The sequence below is a fragment of the Chinchilla lanigera genome, unplaced genomic scaffold, assembly GCF_000276665.1.
Source record: "Chinchilla lanigera isolate Chin_1 unplaced genomic scaffold, ChiLan1.0 scaffold00063, whole genome shotgun sequence".
Classification (NCBI taxonomy): Eukaryota; Metazoa; Chordata; class Mammalia; order Rodentia; family Chinchillidae; genus Chinchilla; species Chinchilla lanigera.
This window is the reverse complement of record NW_004955464.1, coordinates 7,648,327-7,669,026: the sequence shown is the minus strand read 5'-3', so window position 1 is coordinate 7,669,026 and position 20,700 is coordinate 7,648,327. Positions and strand designations below refer to the sequence as shown.

The following is a 20,700-nucleotide window of genomic DNA, read 5'->3' as shown; positions in this document are numbered from 1 at the left end:
CCTGTAATCACTTGGGAGGCTGAGGTAGGAGGACTGCTGTGAATTCAAGGCCAGCCTGGGCTACATAGCAAGACCCTGTCTCAAAAAGAAAGAACAACCTGGAAAAACAAAGGATCCTACTTTCAGCATGATATTCAAGAACATAATGTTTGAGTTTAGTTTCCTCTGATTTTCCACTCCCCAACACGCTAGCTGCCTGTTTTACATATTTTTAAATGAGCAGTGGGAAGGAAGCAGAGTTACCTAGTTGAAAAAAAGCTTTTAGACTCCAACAGACCTAAGTCTGAATCTAGTGAACTGGTTTACCTGGTTTGAATATACCAATTTATATAATCTTGATCAAGTAATTTAACTGTTTGTATTTCCTGTTTAAAATAGGAATATTACTTAAAAGATTGTAAGAATAACTGAAAAATCAGATATTATAAAAAGAAAACAAATCTTAGATGCTAAAATAACACAGAGAAAAATAAAATAAACACTTGGGAGTCACTAATTTTTTAACTTAGGCCAAGATCCCTGAGTGAATACTGACTTTGAGGGTGCCAAACATTATCTTTTAGAAAGCAAAAAAATTCTTATTGGTTTTATAGATACTGGATATGGTATATATTTTAGAAAGATCTTGAATATGAGTAACAAATGAGAAAATAAATAATAAAAGTAGAAAGTGATACTCAAACACTTGCCACTATTATTACTGGTAGATTGTACTTTGAATGATTATGTAATAATTTTAAAGGTATAATTAATAGGGTAACAATATCTGGAGAGAAAAGCCATGAAGAAAAGGATAATAATTAACTATCAGTAAAAATGATAAATTATTTTGTTACCTGAATCGCTTGCTGCAATAACAACTGTTCCACCAGGAGCAAAAGGATCGTTGTGCTTCAATGTTTCTACCTGAACAAGTTACACAAATCCATTACTGGGACAGGCAACACTTCATAGGTGGAATACACTGTCACTCGAAGAAAATAGTCTTTATGAGTTTTAAATTAAGGAACATAAACATTAGGAACAAATATTTTATCCTATGAATTTGCAGTCTTATTAAATAGAAATGATACACACAATTTTTAATCTCTTAAAATTGTGAAATATAACACTCATTCCAAAGGGTGCATAAAATATGTATGTCTTAACAAACGTCAAGTGAAAACCTAAGTAATCATGTCCCACAGAGCTGGCCATACCTCAGGAGGCCTCAGGTGCCCCCTCTCCAGGCACAATCCCATCCCTCCTCTGCAGGTTATTGTTACCCAAACCCCGGTGATAGTCATTTCTCTTCTTTTTCATCACATCCCTACTTGTATTTTAACTTTTAGTCTGAAATAATTAAAACTTAGAAAGGAGTTGCAAAAATAAGAAAGAGTTCCCATTAACACTTCATCCAGTTTTCTTTATTGTTAATATCTCATAAAATCATGGTACAGCTATGAAAACAAAGGAATGTAGCACAAAACTATAAACTATAGCCTTTATTTGAATTTCATCAATTTCTCCAATATTCTTTCTCTACTCCATGATCTCATGTTTCATTTAGGATAGACACTATTTTATTATGTTTTTCTTATTTACTATTACACGCTTACATACGTAAGGTTTACACTAGTCTTAGGGAGAAGGCACTTGTACTTCTTTCCATGCCTCCCTCCCCACCTTCCATCTCTTGGTTCCCCTCTCATTTGCAAAAGATCTACCTGTTTCCTGTTATCTGTCTTTTATTTTGCTCTACACTTTATTCATACTTTGGATTTTTCATATGAAAGAAAATATACAGTATTTAAGCTTATGTGTCTGATTTATTTCACTTAAGTTGTATTTGTTTTTCTACAAATGACTTCAGATTTATCCTCCTATACAGCCAAGTAGTGCTCTATTATGTACAGATAGCATACTTTGTTTATCCATTCACCTGTTGACAGACATATAGGCTGCTTCCAAAATTTAGCTATTATGAATTATGCTGCTGGTATATCTGGTATGCCTGCATTGCTGTAATATGATGTCTGACTGTCTGTCTGTCTTTCAACAGGGTCTCGCTATGTAATTCAGGCTGGCCTTGAACTCACTGCGATCCTCCTGTTTCAGCCTCCCTAATAATTTTAAAACACTACAGGTGTGCACTACCATGCCTGGCAATATGGTGTCTTTAACTCTTTTGGAAAGATGTCTAGAAGGGGAATAGCTGGGTTGAATGAAATTTCTATTTTTCAGTCTTTTGAGAAATCGCCACACTGATTTCCATAATGGTTGCACTAGTATACATTCCCACCAGCAATGTACAAGGGTTCTTTTTACACCACAGCCGTGTCAGCCTGTTATTACAGTGGTGGCTCAGTTCATGAACTTAATTTGTCCCACAACTATGTGGAAGATGGCTACAATCATGTCATCACCCAATGTAGAGTTCACAAATGGAGGCAAAATTTTGCTCAGCACTTCTGTCTGCAAGCTGAATTGTTCATGAACGGAAGCGTTCATGAACCAAGTATTACTGTATGTGATGTTCTGGTGACAGCTATTTTTTCTGGGGTAAAATGGAATTTCAGTGTTGTTTTAATTTGCATTTCTCTAATGGCTAGAGAAGTTGCACACTCACTGTATATGTGCTCTTTGCATTTCTTCTTCTGAGACATGTACATTCATTTGAGAAGCCCATTTTTTTGATGGGTCTTTTATTTTGGGGATCTGATATTTTCAAGTTCCTTATATATTCTACATAGTAACCCTCTGTCCAAGATGTTTTCCCAGTGTGTACCTTGTCTCTTTACTCTGTTCACTGTTTCCTTTGCTGTGTAAAACCTTTTTAATTTGATATAGCCAAATTTTTTAAAATCAGATTTTATTGGTACATTTTACATACACATGATCACATTCATCATAGAGAATCTGCACCTGTACATGATACAACTTGTTTTTTACCCATTCCCCTACCTTCCCTTCAACCCCTCTTCCCTCCCCATTTACAAACGCTTTGTTTCCATGATTTCCTTCTTTCTCATTTTTAAAAAACTTTTCCCTTCCTTCCTTTCCCTCACCCTCTGCCTTGTTCCTCTCATTTGGACATTTCTTCCTATTTCACAACACTTATTACACATTTTGGCCCTTATTTATACTTTCTGTTTCTGACACCAGAGAGACCATGCACTATTTACACATGTGTCTGATTTATTTCACTTAGGAGTATGGGCTCAAGGTGCATCCATTTTCCTACAAATGTCTCAAGTATATCCTTCTTTATTAGCCCAATTTTTTGACTCTAGTTATTTCTTATGCAAGTGGAGCTTTCTTCACAAAGCCCTTGACTATGCCTATGACTTCAACAGTTTTACCTATTTTATTTTCCAACAGGTTGTTTTTGTTGTCTGTCTGTCTGTCTATCTATCTATCTATCCTTCTGAGACAGAGTTTCTATCTATCTATCTATCTATCTATCTATCTATCTATCTATCTATCTATCTATCTATCCTTTTGAGACAGGGTTTCCCTATGCAGTTCAGGCTGGCCTTGAACTCACTTTGTAGCCCAGGCTGGTTTCGAACTCGCAACAATCCTTCTGCCTCAGCCTCCCAAGTGCTTGTTCTACCATTCAGATCTTTGATTCATTCTGATTTTAGTTTAGTATATGGTGAGAGATATGGGTCTAGCTTCAATCTTCTTCATGTGGATAGCTAGTTTTCCAGCACCGTTTGCTAAAGAGGTAATCTTTCTCCAGTGAGGATCTTTGGCCCCTCTGTCAAAGATCAGATGGCTCTGTCAGGACGCACCTATTTCTTTTTTTTTTTTTTTTTTTTGGTTTTTTTCCGGTACCGGGAACCAAACGGATGCACCTATTTCAAATTGTAAATTTTCTAGTACTTAGCATCATACAATGCTGTTTCCATTTTCTAATTATTTAAAATAATTCTAGGATGTTTTCTTTTAGACTAAACATACAAAGAGACAGAGAGGAGAGACAGACAGACAGACAGAACATGCCACATGTAAGAACAGGTAAGGATTTTACCTGAGCCAGAGATTCCTGCTATTGAACTATCTTCCTACTTTACACTTCAGATTTTAATCACAAACAAATTATATATTTAGGAAGATAAATTCATTTTTTTTCTGGCACCAGGCTCTTAAGGTGTTGGTTAAAAGCCACGCAGGCAGTTAAGTGATGAATGTGAAAAATGTTTCCAAATATGTATAGCCAACTCTCATCATGGCTATCAGTGACACCTGTATTTTACATTCTGTTTCCAACCATCAAGAAGATGGCTACTACAACTGAATGTCAAAGGATATTGCCAGAGCTCAATTTATAAATTTCCAAGAAAAACAAATCTAACTGAATAGAAGGGGAAAGCTAACTATAATTTATATTGTATAAAAGAGAACTCCCTAAACTAACAGAAAAGTAAATACTGCACTAATGAAATTTCTAGAAATGAAATGATAGTACTTATTTTGCTGATATCAGTGTTATAAAACTAGTACTCTAGCTTAGATTATTTCTGCCAAATAATAATTTAATAAATAGAAAAATTATCTATATAGTGAGGTGGCCTTCCATGTTTCCTAGTATCACAGTCAAAATACTGGTTTGAGAAATAGTTGCTGACATAAATTGTTCCCAATTGTCACTGCTGCTTTTCTTGATTTTTGAAGGAAAGGAAAACATACCTTATTTTCAGCTACAGCCTACAGATCTGACTTCCCCTTACAAAGAAAAAAGAATGCAAAGAATGCCCATACTGACATCAGTTTAACTTCTGTTCCTTCACCATACACCGTGTACACCGTGTAACCGTGTAACCACTGGGACAACAAGAGGAACAGAAGAGATGACGCAGCCTATGAAGGAGTAAGTGGCCACAAAACTCTTATGTTCAGCTTGATAATCGGGCAATTTAGCATGCAAAAATAGTTTCCATAATGGAAAAAAATTTTATTTTATAAACTTTTCATATAACTTAGATGGTCAAATTTTATACAATTAATGTTCTAAAATCCTCCTACAAGGTCACCTAATTTATTATGGAAATTCTCTCCTACACCAGCAATGAACACCCAGGGGCAGGGAGGTAGTAGTAGGCTCGTAGCACTTAGCACCTGTACACTGCTTTTACGTACTAGCTAGGACAGCAGGAAATGGCTGGGCTTTTCATCTGTTTTTGGTTTTTTTGCCCTGTTCAAATTATGCCCTTGGGAGATCACAGACTAAATTTTTTAAAGGAATTGAAAAGACTTTGAGGGAAAAGACTCATACCTGGACAGAATCAATACTACCAATACTTAAACTGTCTAAACTTCATTTAATTTATCTTAAAAATGGGAATAACATGAAACCTTCTAGGATTACTGTATAAATTAAATGAAGTATACATAAAAAAAGCTTAGCACCATCCATGGACACAGAAGAGATCAGATAAACTGCGGCTACTGGTATTGTATTGCCAATTTGGTTTTTTGTTATTAATCAAGAGATAATAGAAAGGATAGCATTTCTTTTGAAAACAGGGAAAAAAAGAAGTGGAACATATGATAGAAAAATCTCAGCAGAGGAAAGGAGCGGGAGGAATTTATTATTTCTAAATTAGGAAGAGCTGATTTGGCTTTTTTATTTTTTAAATGATCACAATGGGGAACAAGAGGGTACAATAAGATAAGAAGACAATTCAGATTGTAGTCAATTTTAGAAGAATCTGGCAAATTAGTCCACATGGCAAACTACTGTAGGAAAACAGAGTATTTAGTAGCCTGTAGAAACCACAAATATTTAGTTAGAGAGAGCTGTCCAGTTTTATATCAATGGAAAATACCAATAGCTAGCCAAGTAGTTCTTTACTGAATATAGTAAGGAAATAATTTAAGGACACCAGAAAGAATTAATTTCTCTTTTAAGGAAGGATTCTTAATCAAAGACGGTTAAAAGACAAAATATTTTGTTTCAAATGCCTTCCAGTCAACTGCTTCTGTATCCTTTTACTTACAGACATGAAACTACTGCATCAAAAATGAAGTCTAAATAAATAAACAACTCCTAACCCATTCATAACTATGGAAATTGAGTGATGGACACATGGAGGTTTGTTAAAATGGACTATTATTCTATTTGAAGTATTTTCAGATATCTGCAATATAGTTTTTTTGAAGGCTTCCAGATTAACAAAGCACTCAGTTGTATGACCTTGAGCATGTTAATATTTTTGACTCCTGATGTCCTGAGTTTTAAAATAAAGATATGAACTCCTACCTTGCAAGACTGATGTGCTAGAAACAATGAATGTAAAGCACAAAGAAGTAGCTGAATCATACTGTGTGTGTTACTGAATAACAACTGTTGCAGGTTCTATGCAGTACTCAAAAGAAGCTAACATTTAGTGGTAATTTGTACTTCTTTTCAAGATTAACAGTCTAGATATGTCTATACAAAATAACAAATGATTTTATTTTTCTAAAAACATCAGCCAGGCATGGTGGTGCACTCAGGAGGCTGAGGCTGGAGGACCATTGTGAGTTAAAGGCCAGCCTGGGCTACAAAGTGAGCTCATGGGTAGCCTCAATTGCATAGCAAGACCCTGCCTCAAAAAGACAAAAAATAAAAAAATAAATCAATGCTGTTTCTTTTAAAGTAATTTTCATTCTTTCAATAATATACCAAGTATTTCTGAAAACTTTACTTAAGACTGGCTTAAAGATTCCCAATCATTTCTTTTTAATATCCCCAAAGGGATACAAATTTGGTCCACTGAAAGATGGATTTCATTTCTAGACATTTATGTCATTTAAGTCATTCTAGTAAATTCCAGAGGGTAATCAAACTGTGAAATGCCAGCCTGCAACAAAAACTAGATGGGTTGTGATGAGGCAGAAATTCTGTGATGGCCTATTAGAAGTATGATTCTTTCATCATTGTGTACTTTAAGAAAATTCACCTAGGCCATTTGTTGTGCATTAAACTTAACAGTTTCTATACTACTTACCGATGCATTATTGCCATTGCTGGGTGCACTGAAAGGGTCAGGACCTGAAGTGGCAAAAGGGTCAGCAGAAGACTGCTTGAAGAAACAGTCAGATGCAAAAGGATCCGAACCTTTGAAAGGATCACCACCAAATGGGTCTAAGAAAAGAAAATACAAATATAAGAGACTAAAAAGTTATTACATTAAATTGTCTACCACCGAAGGCATTATCACTGCCTTAAGTAAAAGGCATTTTAAATCTGCAGAATATTTTTATTTCAGATGCCTCTGTAATTTTATTAAAAGACATATAATCTTTTACCTGCAAAACTTATTTTTTTAATTAGCATATAACTTCATAGGCTCTATATCCCTGGGGATCAAATTCACGGCATGATACATGCTATATAAGCTCTCTACCACTGAGCTACACCCTTAGCCCCAGGGATCCATATTTAGTTATGGCAGCATGGAACAGGGAAGCCTCCTTATTGTATGTTATCATAACTGAAGACAACAACAAAAATTCCTTCCATCTGACTTCAAAGCTAACAGCCAGAACTTTGGAACAAGTTTGGGAAGTAAAACTAAACAGTACACAAGATTTGCTTTATTCTAATAAAAAATCTCAGAAAAGAAGTATCCTTTTTTTGAAGGGAGGTACCAGGAACTGAACTCTGGACCTCACATGTGCCAGGTAGGTGCTGCACCACTAAGCTTTTAAACTCCTGGCCCCTAGAAACACCTTAAAAACCCCAACACTTAGTAATTCTTTAGGATGCTTCCTTTTCCTTCATTTGTACAAAGAGTTTATAATCTTAGGAAAATAAAATGAGGTTCTAAGATTGTAGTAGTATGTAGATCACGCCTACCCAACTTTTTTTAGTTAATAAGGAGAAATTAGAGTCAATGTGACTGAAAGCAGTACTATTTTTATAACAGTAATGCTAGGGCTGGGGCTCAGCTCAGTGATAGAGCACCTTCTGTTTGTAGGACAGGGTCTCTCTAAACTTGTGATTCTCCTGCCTTGGTCTCCCAAGCAGCTAAGTGGTAGAGCATTTCTCTAGGATGCATGAAGCCCTGGATGCATGATCCCCACAACAAAAAAGTAAACAGGTTATTACATGAATTCACAAGAATCTGCCACCCTCATTTTTAAACTACCAGGCACATAAAGCATCATTCCATGGCTTGCTCTATCTATTTGTCTATCTTTTTAAGACAGCAACTCACTGTGCAGTTCAGGCTGGCTCTGAGCTCACTTTGTACCCCAGGCTGGTCTCAAACTTGCTATGATCCTCCTGCCTCAGCCTCACGAGTGCTCGGATTACAGGCACGTGCCACCATGCCCGGCATACCATGGCTTTAGAGCAGTTTCATAAACAAAACGGAAACCCATTTCCCAACTTGTGATAATGCATTCCTAACTGCCACATAACCATAATCAAACGAAAGTAAAGATAGAAAATCTAATATACTGACCAGGCAGGTGTGGTGGTACATGCCTGTAATTTGGGAGGCTGAGGCAAGAGGACTGCCATGAGTTTGAGGCTAGCCTGAACTACATAGCAAGACCCTGTCTAAAACAAAAAAAGAAATACTAACCTATTTTTCCAAAAGGATCATCCTTGAAAGGATCACCTGTGATAAGCAGAAATCAACATAACAATATTTACTGTCATGGCATCATTACCTAAGAGGTAACTTTAAAACAAATATTCTTAGTTTCGGTGACTCCATCTCAAAACAAAACTGAATATGACCCTTTAACTTAGGATATTTTCAATAATAAAGAATAAAGGCTGAATTCAACATATCTCATAAAAGAGGTAAATTTGAAATAAAACCGACTATATTACCTTGATCACAAGAAAAGGTTACAAAGAGAGGGGAAGACAGCCACAACAGCAGAAGTTGTACTTAAAAATGTCTACTCTTTACATGAGTACTGAGTATTACTGCAATCACTTCGTAGATAGGAAGATACTGAGTTTCACTGAGGCAAAATAAAAAACACAACAACAAAAATCTGAATTGAGGAGTCTAGAGGTAAACTATTATATTTACAGACATTTGATTTTTGATAAGAATACAAAGAACACGCAACAGGTAAAGTATAATCTTTTCAACGAACAGTGTTAAGACAACAGGATTGCTCTTTTTTAAATTACCAGGCACATAAAGCATCATACCATGGGTTTTAGAGCAGTTTCAAAACCAAAAAAGAAACCCATTTCCTATAGCTTCCCAACTGGTAATGTCTCATTCCGAACTGCCACATAAACACAATCAAATTAAATTCAAAGATGGAAGATTAGTAATATACTGACCAGCCAGGAGTGGTGGTGCATGCCTGTAATCCCAGCACTTGGGAGGCAAAGGCAGGAGGATTGCCGTAAGTTTGAGGCCAGCCTGGGTTACATAAGCAAGTTCAAGGCCAGCCTAAGGATTTCTACCTCACATCACACACAGAAGTGAACTAAAGCTCTAAATATAACAGCTAAAACTATAAAGCATAGGAGAAAATTGAGAGTTAGTTTGTGTGACTTTGAATTAAGTAATGGTTTCTTAGATACGATACCAAAAGAATAAATAGAAGAAAAAAATTAAAAAATGGAACTTAAATGAAAACTAATACTTTGTACTTGACAGCAGAACATCAAGAGTATAGCAACACAGAACACAAAGGAAATGTCTACAAATCATGTATTTGATAGGTGAATTATATTTAGAATATGTAAAGAGCTCTTATAAGTCAACAATAAAGACACAAACAACCCAATTATAAAGTGGGCATGACAATTTGATGCTTAACAGGATGTATGTTTTTTGTGGGATATGTTTTCATTTTTTCTGAATATATAAAATCATATAGTAATTCTATGTTTAATTGGTGGAGGAACAGTCACAGACTTTTCCAAAGAGACTGCATCATTTTACATTCCCACCAGAAGTCTACAGGGGTTGCAATTTCTGCACATCCTTTCTGACACTTGTAACCTATCCTTTTGCTTACAGCCATCCAAGTAGGAATGGAATGGTATCTCATTGTGGGTCTCAACAACGTTGTTGAATGTCTTTCTATGTGCTCATTGTCAATCTGTACATTTACTTTAGAGAAATATTTAAATCACTTTGCCTATTTTAAATTATAAAGTGTCCATGGTTGGGCATTAAGAGGAAAGTGGCTGACTGCTACTGAGTATGTAGTTTCCTTATGGAGTGATAAAAACTGTCTCTAATTTTTTTTTTTTTTTTTGAGACAGGGTCTCATGATGCAGTTCAGGCTGGCCTTGAGCTCACTTTGTAGCACAGGCTGGTCTCAAACTCCCAACAATCCTCCTGCCTCAGCCTCCCGAGTGCTGGGATTACAGGCGTGCCACCACACCAGGCTGAACTGTTTCAAATTAGATTGCGGTGATGAATATACTGAAACTATTAAATTGTACATTTTATCATTATCATCATCATCGTTATCTGTAGCGTATCCAAGCTCTAGTAGTAGTCTATAACAATGGTGGTGAACCTATGCCGTATGTGTTGCTTTGCTTTTAAGACAAAAGATGTTACAGTATGAGTTTTTTTTCCTAAACAAAAGTGTCAGTATTCCAGTTTAACTGCAGTTTTAGCATTTTGCAATAAATGAGTTTTGGGTTGCAGTTTGGGCACTCATCTCTGAAAGGTTCGCCATCACTGGTCTATAACATACATCTCTTTCCTTTGGTCTCTATTCTTAAGGAGAAACATACTGTTAATCAGGGTCTCTTTTTTTTTTTTTTTTTTTTTTTTTGGTTTTTCTCCGGCACCGGGAACCAAACTCACGACCTTGCGCTTGCCAGGCAGGCGCTTTGCCGCTGAGCTAAATCCCCAGCCCCAAAGGAGTTTGTTTTTTTTTTTTTGTTTTGTTTTGTTTTGTTTTTGGTAATCAGGGTCTCTTAAGGCATAATCAAAGGCTTAGTCCTAGAATTTACTAGCCTATGGAGGATAAATATTAGCAAATCAAAAAATATAAATTCTTACTCTCACCTGTTGTAAGAAGTATGCTCTCAAAATGAAGCCCTAGTTTTTATACAGTTTATACATTAAAAAGCCTTTCTCGGTAAACATATAAAAAGATACTTACTGCCAACAAAAGGATCGGACTGGAAAAAATCCAAGTTTGTATCTGCAACTGGATCTGTCAGTGAACTTGATTCTACATTAAATGGATCTTCCTAAAAATATTTTTAAATTGAAAACATAATTTAGGAACCAAAGTCTTAAAAAGTAACATTTTAAAATAATCTACATTCATATCAGATTCATGCTCTGAAAAATGAACAGACACTTTTTGCAGTCATAGAGAACCTTAACGTATTAGTGCTAAGAATATTTACATATAAATTATAAATTATTTTTACCTCTTTTGCATGTTTGTCATTGTCAACTTCGGGACAAACTTTTTCGCTAACAGCTGCAGTCACCACTTCACTTTCATCAGTCACATCAGAAGGTGGGATTTCAGGACTGCTTCTTGCCTATTAAAACACACACACACACACACACACACACACACACACATACAATTTAGTACAAGTGATGCTGAGAATCAAAGAAAGCTAGGACCTCAAGCATGATAGGTGAGCACTGTACCCGCTAAGCAATACCCTCAGCCCTGCCTATATTAATACTATATAGAATAACAATATCCTTTCCTATTTAGTGGAAGAAACTTACAAAGGAAAATCAAAAACTATTAAAAATAAGAAAACGACAAACACAGTGATTCACTGAATGATTTCTTCCCTACAATCTTTTCTTTAGGAAAACGGTATCACCAAGCATCAAAGTCACTGAGTCAGAAGCAGTCAGGTCATCTTTAACCACTTCCCTTTTGGTTGTCCCCTGGTTAGAAAATGACTCCAAATCTTACGAAGTCTGCTTCTTGACCTCTTTCTTAAATTCTTACCTTCTCTTTCCTCATTGTCTCTATCGTTCATTTACTACATAATCACCTCTGGTCCAGACTTCTGGATTTCTGGATGCAGCCCTGCATCCAAGATATATCCTTATAGTAGCAAATGTTAATAGATCTAAAGGCTGAATCTTACTGTGATCCCTTGGGTTAAAAGGTTTTCAATGGCTCTTCATTGCTTCCTTGATTTAAATCATTAGTAGAAACGCTCAAAAAGTGAGGCAATCTCCATTTCATTCCATGCTAATGTGTTTGAAGGATAACCCATGACCTGCCTTTTGTGCTTGAAAGAATATTAATATATCTGAATGCACTAACTAAACATAATGAAGCTCACGAATTTTTAATTTTTAATACCCCTTCAACTTGTTATTTTCTCATCCTCCCTCCTACAACTGCTGAAATTTAAGCTGACACGACACTCATACAGACTACCTCAACGGCCTCTAAACATTCCTATGTGCACAGCTGTACTTTCCAATTCATTTCCAACATTCCTTATTGATTGACTGATTGATTGGTATGGCGAATCAAACCGTACCTTGGATCTTGTGTTTACCAGGCAGGTGCTTGTGCCGCTGAGCTATATCCCCAGCCCCATTTCCAACATTTCTGAAAGGTAAATTGTATCTTAAAATTGTTTGGTGGGCCAGGCGTGGTAGCATAAACCTGTAATCTCAGCACTAGGGAGGCTAAGGCAGGAGGATCATTGCAAGTTCGAGACCAGACTGGGCTACAAAGTGAGCTCAAGGTCAGCCTGAACTGCAGAGCGAGACCCTGTCTCAAAAAGACAAAAACAAAAACAAAACAAAATAAAATTCTTCAATGGCTACTCCCTGCAGTAAACCTCTATCACAGTGTCACATTGCTAGACTCTATGCTGCTTTTGTCTCCACAGCCTTCACACACATGCAACCTTGCACTTGGGCACGTAGCTGGCATGCTATAAGAACTGGTAAAACAGGGTGGCCCCAATGACATGAGACCTCCCAGGAGGCCCCACTGCCTACAGATTCTACCCCCTCCCTGGAGTACTATGCCCTGGGGACCAAGCCTTTAACTCTTGGGCTTTGGGGGACACTGATATAAAGCGCGTATTTGTTTACGCACACAATGGAACATTGTCCACCTACAAGATGGACTGACTCTGATTCATGCTACAAGGATGACCCTATAGGCTGGGATACAGCTCAGCAGCACAGCACCTGGCTGGCAGGTACGAGGTCCTGAGTTTGATTCCTGGTGACCCCCTGCCAAAATAAAGGATGACCCTACAAAACATAATACTCTGCAAAAGAAGCCAGTCATAAAAAAAACCCCAAATAAATAAAAGGTGAAATGAATGCCCTCAACACCATGAAGTAAAGAATTACTTTCCACTTAGGGGAGAATACTGTAAAAATTTGTTTCAAGTAGTTTTGTTTTTTTAAAGACAGGGTCTTGCTATATATAGCCCAAGCAATCATAATTCTCCTGCCTTAGTCTCCTGAGTCCAGGCATGTGCCACCATGCTTGGCTTTTTTGCTTCTGCTTTGTGGTGCTGAAGACTGAAGCCCAGGCCTCATATGTTAGGCAAACTATCTATCAGTTATACCTCTGGCTCCTTAAAAAAACAGCTTTAAAAAAGTTATTAGCTAAGGTGCAGTAGCAAGTGCCTATCATTCCAGTGGCTTATGTGGCTGAGGCAGGAGGAGTATCACTTGAGCCCAGGAGTTCAAGACCAGATTGGGCAAACACAGTGAAATCTCATCTCCAAACAATAAAAAGTTAACTTCTATAGATAATACTTTAAACAGGATTTAGAAAAAATAAATCAGGTAAAATTAATTTTAACACTAGTTAAAACTGTTACTAGATCAGGATTTACTCTCTGCCTTTAAAAAAGAAACTGCATACATCCTCAGATAAGGCCTGGAAACATATTATATTAGGTATAATGCTAAATGTCTGATTCATATCAGACTTTTTTTCTGAAGCTGATTACGAAGGACATGAAACTATCAGACTCACCGGAGACTCCTGGTGGATGGGCTCAGACTCTAGGTTGCTCTGGCCTTCAGAAGGTTCATTAAGGTTGGCTGCTTCGCTGCTGCTGGTGCTGAGACTGCAATAATCTGTAGCGCCATTTACAAGAATACTGTGTGGACTATTGCACCAATTCGATTGATTACTATGATTTTCCAGATCTTTCATGTCTATCAGTCTCATTTGCATCTGTCAACCAAAGTAAAAATATAAAAGAGAATCTATTACCAGAAGGACACAATATAAAAACAGCTACACTCCTAGACTTGGTCAAGGATAAATTTGCTTCCTGTCAGAAGAATCCTCTGGCAATATAGCATGACTCAGAAGAAAGATTCCGCAGTCTTTCCCCATAGGTTATCTTGGAATTACAGAATGCATGGATTTGTTTTTTATACATCTTTTGAAATTTCCAAGAATTCTGATTCAGATATCTGAAAACTGGCAGTCCTTTAGGGTATAATTGGAAAAAAAAGGGCAAGGGTACTGGCAGGAAAGGACCAAGAGAAAGAAAACTCTGTAACGAAGCTTTAGGAGAGATACAGGAAGGTGTGGGAGAGTCCATAAGGCTTTCGAACCATTCGTACACATACTGACAAAAAGAGAGCGAAGAACAAGGTAAAATGAGCTATGGTCTTATTTCCGGCACTATGTTAATGGGTTAGAGCCCTAGAAAGTATTCTGTAAACCTAAACTATGCCAAGCATAATAAATAGACACTCAGTTTTTGTTTTTGTTTTTTGTACCTCACTATGCAAAGGAATTTATACTTCTGAAACAATAGTGAGACACAGAAAGCAGAATTCAGTAAGTTGTAATGTAGTTAAAAAGATGTTATAAACTAGAGACAGGAAAAGATACTTATTTATACTAACATCTATAGTTAAAACAAATTCACAACTCTCTGAAAGAAATCAAGGTAGATTCAAGAAGCTTCTAATGAAAAAGGAAAAAAAAGATGAAATTTTATCAATTGTTCCTATTTTTCAAAAAATATATTTCTGCATTTCCTTTATTAACATATTGCATTTATTGACTGATTAATTGACTGATCAATCTTTTTGAGACAGGGTCTCTCTATGCAGTTCAGGATGGCCTTCAGCTCACTTTGTAGCCCAGACTGGTCTCAAACTTGCAATGATCCTCCTGCTCAGCCTCCCAAGTGTTGGGATTACAGGCGTGCACCACCACACCCAGCTCTGCTTTTTGTTTTTAGCAAATATAAACATTACCTACTGAACTTCCATAAATCAAGTCTCTGTACCCTCTATTTTCCCCGAAAGATTTTTAAACTGGCACAGTTGGAATCTCTGATTTATGACAGGTCTTTCCAGGTCATACAGGGGAAAGAATATTATACTGAATTAGGAGATGGGTGCAAGTCTAGTTCTGCCACCTTCTACTACTTGGGTAATCTTAGTCAAAGCAAAACCTCTTCCAGCTTCTACTTTTTGTTAACCCAGAGAGGGAGTAAGGTCTACTTCTCAAGATGACTGTTTTGTGGCTCGAAAGATACACTTGAAAGAACACTTAAAAATCCAAAAGTCTACATAAATGGTGAATGTATGCACAGGTGTCAAACATAGTACAGTAACAAATATCACAGCAGGTAAGTTTTTCTAGTATTTTGTTTGTCTTCCATTCCTTTTCTACTAATTCGCTGTATTTTTAATAAGTTAAAAATCTTGAGCTCTTCCAGGATAGGGACCACAAATTTTGTTGGTATCAACCACAATGATACCTGCCGTAAGTGTTTAATATATATTCAGTGAATAAACTCTAGGACCGTGCTTAAAAATTTAAGCAGTAGGCAGAAATAACCATGACCTATCAACCAAACTGCATTGTATTTGGGGGTTAAACAAAATATGTATGTATAACACAAAGCATAAAACCTGTATATAAACTTTTATTTCTACTTTAGCCCACAAAAGAAATCAACTATACATTCTACTAGTGAATGTACATGTATATACTGGGATATGTCTTTATGTGGATATGTATCTATCAACACACATATACAATACAGATACATGTCATATATATGATGTGTGTGTACAATTACAGTCATACACATAACACATATATACACAATGGTGAAACAAATTTCATGAAATAATATGTATCTTTACTACATGGAGTGCACACTGCTATTTCTTACTGCCACTCCCCCTTCGTGGTGCTAGGAACTGAATCCAGGGCCTCATGGACGCTAGGCAAGTACTCTACCACTGAGCTACACTCTCACCCCTCTATTTCATTTTTTAATAAAATTTTATCATGAGCATAAATCAATTGAATGTTCCACTACAACTTTAAAATCCTGAAACTAAAGATTTCCCTGAAGCAGTAAAGGGAAATAATTGAGTATCAAAACTATTTAAAGACAATGAAAAGACAATAAAGAGAATCTTGACCAAAACTAGACTTTTGTAAGGCTCACAAACACTGTTTTGTTTTCTCAATAATGATTTATAACATCCAGAGCCCTTTCTTCTTCTTTTTTTTTTTTTTTTTTTTGGTTTTTCTCCGATACCGGGAACCGAACTCACAACCTTGCGCTTGCCAGGCAGGCGCTTTGCCGCTGAGCTAAATCCCCAGCCCACCCTTTCTTCTTATTTACCTTCGTGCTTTCCTCTGAAAGAGGTCCCCTTTCAAAGAAAAATGCAAAGAAAAATTATAGCTTTATAGACACTATTTATAAGTTACTTATCTGATAAAGGTCATTTTCAGAATATATAGAAAAAAAATCTCCTAATTTAATAAGAGACAAAGAACTCAGTTTTTAAAATGAGCGGGAGATATAAACAGATATTTCACCCAAGAAGATAAACAAATAAGCATGTGAAAAGATACTACTCAACAAATGACAAATGATGATTCCGTATTTGGGAAATGCAAATTAAACACTATGTGATACGTGCCACTTTCCACCTACTAGAATGACTACAGGGGCTGGGGATTTAGCTCAGAGGCACAGTGCCTGCCTGGCAAGCGCAAGGTCGTGAGTTCGGTTCCTGGTACTGGGAAAAAAAAAAAAATAGAATGACTACAAATGTACTGGTGAGAATGTAAAGAAATGCAAACCCTCATAATATTGCTGAAGGAAATATAAAGTGCTACAGCTTCTTCGGAAAATAGTTTGACAATTTAAAGTTAAAAAGAAACAAATATAACTTTACAAGATGATCAACAACTCCACACCCAAGAGAACTGAGATCATATATCCACAGAGACACCTATTCATAGCGGTATTATTTATAATAGCCAACAAAGAGAAAGAATCCAAATGTTCGTTAACTAGGACATTAAATAAAAAACTACTTTCCAAACATACAAATGAACGTAATATTGATACATGTTATAATAATAGGTGAACCTCAAATATATTATGCTAAGTGAATGAATTCACATGATAAATGCTACATACTGTTTTGTTTCATCTATATGAAATATCCCAAAATGACAAACCTAGAGGTAGAAAGCAGATTAATAGTTAACTGAGAGTACAACTGAAGACTGAATAAAAATGGGTATGAGGAATCTTTTAAGAGTGATAAAAATGTTCTAAAACTGCACCATGATATTTGCACAACTCTGAATTTACCAAAAGGTCACTGAACTGTACCCTCAAAACTTGTGACTACTATGGTATGTAAATTCTATTTCAATAGAACAGTTTTTTTTAAAAACTCAAAACAATTTTAAGGAATTCACCTGGTGGCATTCCCACTAGGTTAACATCTGTTTTAGGTGTATCTAAGTTGCCTGTGTATCATTAACAATACTGTGGTCCATTCCTGGAGAGCACTGTGCTGGGGCCAACTACACTGCAACCTCCCCCTGCAAATTAACTGAGGTGACTGGATCTTGAGACAGAGGCAAAGGCCTACAGTTAGTCATACCAAGAGGACAGTAACTGTAAAGAGATCTCCATACTATGGTCTTTCCACTGTAATCAACCCACAAACCTCAGCACTAAACACCACCCCCTCAAAAAAAACCAACAACAAAAGAAACATGAAAAGACAAGGCAACAGAACACCTCCAAAAACTCCCAAATCCCCCAAAGCAGATCCATGGGACACCAATAGGAAGATACTTGGCAAGTTCACAGAATATACAACTAAAGAGAAAATATAGGGGCTGGGGATTTAGCTCAGCGGCAAAGCGTCTGCCTTGCAAGCACAAGGTCGTGAGTTCGGGTCCCGGTACCGGAGAAAAACCAAAAAAAAAAAAAAAAAAAAAAAAAAAAGAGAGAGAAAATATACTTAAAAACAAAACAATTAGTGAGTTTGCAGAAAACACTAATAAAAAGCTAGCTGAACTAAACAAAATGATACAAAACATAAATGACCTGTTTAGCAAAAATTGGAATCCATGAAAACATACCAAACAGAAATCCAGATTAAAAACTGTATTGAAAGTATGGGCAACATAAGTGACCAGTGTGAAGATAAGAGTATCAGAACTAGAAGACAGGGCTAATGTCAGTGGCCACACACTCAGAGATACCTGAAAAATAACAAAATATGAAAAAATGTACCAAACAACTGCTAGATGACAGAAAGACTAATCTACAATTAATTGGAATTAGTGAAAATAAGAAGAAAGCACAAATGGCATATAAACTATTTACAAAAATACAAAACTTTCCAAATATGGGGAAAGAATTTAGGGTACAAGTAAGTTAGGCATACAGAATCACAAATAGCCATGATCAGAAAAAACACCTTTCCACCATACATCACAGTCAAAATCCCAACAGTCTACAAGATGTTAGAAAAAGCAACTTAAAAACTTAAATCCACTACAATTACAGCAGACTTCTCAACACAAAGGAGGACCAGGAAAGCCCAAAATAAAATGTTTCAAGCTTTAAAAGAAAACAACTTCTTTTTGGTAAGCCCCCCACCCCATTATTGTTATGCTTCTTTTACTCTTTAAAATAAATAAATAAATAAAAGAAAACAACTTCTAGCCAGATTAATACATCTTGCAAAACTATCTTTCAAAATTGATGGACAAATAAAGTCTTTCCATAACAAAGAGAATCTTAAGAAATTTGTGACCAACTACCAGCACTCCAAAAACTTCAAGGATATCTTCAGAAAAACAAAACAAAATAAAACAAAACCAAGAAATCTGTAAGAATAGATACACCAGGAAGGGTAAGTTGGTAAGAAGAAGGGGAAATAAACGTGTGTGTGGTGGGGGGGGGGGTGAGCAACAGGAAAATAATGCAATGACAGGATAAGTCAGTCTTTCAGTAATAATACAATGTGAATGGTCTCAATTCCCCAATCAAAAGACACAGATTCCACCGTGCATGGTGGCGCATGCCTATAATCCTAGCACCCGGGATGCTGAGGCAGGAGGATTGTTGCAAGTTCAAGGCCAGCCTGAGCTACAGAATGAGCTCAAGACCAGCCTGAACTGCATAGCAAGACCCTCTCTCAAAAAAACCAAAAAAAAAAAAAAAGACAGATGGTGGGCATGGTGGCACATGCCTGTAATCCTAGCACCCGGGATGCTGAGGCAGGAGGATCGTTGCAAGTTCAAGGCCAGCCTGAGCTACAGAATGAGCTCAAGACCAGCCTGAACTGCACAGCAAGACCCTCTCTCAAAAAAACCAAAAAAAAAAAAAAAAAGACAGATGGTGGGCATGGTGGCACATGCCTGTAATCCTAGCACCCGGGATGCTGAGGCAGGAGGATCATTGCAAGTTCAAGGCCAGCCTGAGCTACAGAATGAGCTCAAGACCAGCCTGAACTGCATAGCAAGACCCTGTCTCAAAAAGACCAAAAAAAAAAAAGACAGATTCCCACAATGGATCAAAAAACAAAACCTAACAACATGCTGTATACAAGAAACATTTAGCCCAAAAAGAAATCCACAGACTAAAAATCAAGGATAGAAAACAATATTCTACACAAAAGGGAAGTTGAAAACAAGCACAAGTAGCTATCCCATTTTCAGATAAAGTGGACTTCAAGCCAAAACTGGCCAGAAGAGAGAAAGAAGGTCACTACATATTGGCTAAAGAAACAACTTACCAAGAAGAGATAACAACTATAAATATATATGCACCAAACACCAGTGGTAGATATGTGCTCTACCCCTGAGCTGCATCCTCACCCCCACCAAACAGTGCATGCAACTTCACAAAACAAAAGCTACTGGACAGGGAGGATCAGATAAAAATCAACACAATTACAGAGGTTGAAGTTAATACCCCATCACAATTAAGGTAGATCAACTAGAGGAAAAAAAAATCAAACAACTATCAGAGTTGAACAAAACATTCAGACAAATGGACTTAACAGATACAGTAACTACAGTGTTCTACCCAACAACAGACTATACAATCTTCTCAGCAGCTCATAGAACTTTCTCCAAAATATATGAAGTACTGTCCCATAAAGCATGCTTAAATACAAAACAAATCTAAATTAGCCCATGTAGGGCCTCAGGGTTTCCCGGAAGGAGGGCTTCCGGCGCACAGGGAGCTGCGGGTGGGGAGTGCCAGCCTTCTGGCTGGCTAGTTTCCTGCCTGTTGGCTCCCGGAGGGTGGGCTATGCGGCGGCGAGCGCTATTGCGCGCCAGCCCTTAGGCCGGCCGCCGCCGCCCCTCAATTGAGATCTATCATGACACAGAGAAACAGTGACACAATTGGCCCACCATGCACCGACAGCAGTTGCCCACCCACGGATGCGTGTGAATCATTGAAACTTTGAACAACCCCTGGGAATGCATGCCATATAA

General features: G+C 37.0%; 1 protein-coding gene across 4 annotated transcripts in view; it reads right to left on the bottom strand.

Annotated features, from left to right (window-relative positions):
• Nucleotides 1-20,700, bottom strand: part of Eps15 (epidermal growth factor receptor pathway substrate 15) — a gene marked incomplete at its 5' end in the record, with an annotated part of 118,529 nt that overhangs the window by 19,072 nt on the left and 78,757 nt on the right. For all 4 annotated transcript variants that reach the window (XM_013521700.1, XM_013521701.1, XM_005398604.2 and 1 more), the window contains 6 exon segments: nt 837-906; nt 6,978-7,114; nt 8,562-8,597; nt 11,080-11,170; nt 11,357-11,473; nt 13,921-14,124. In XM_013521700.1, coding sequence (XP_013377154.1) covers nt 837-906; nt 6,978-7,114; nt 8,562-8,597; nt 11,080-11,170; nt 11,357-11,473; nt 13,921-14,124 — 655 coding nt within the window.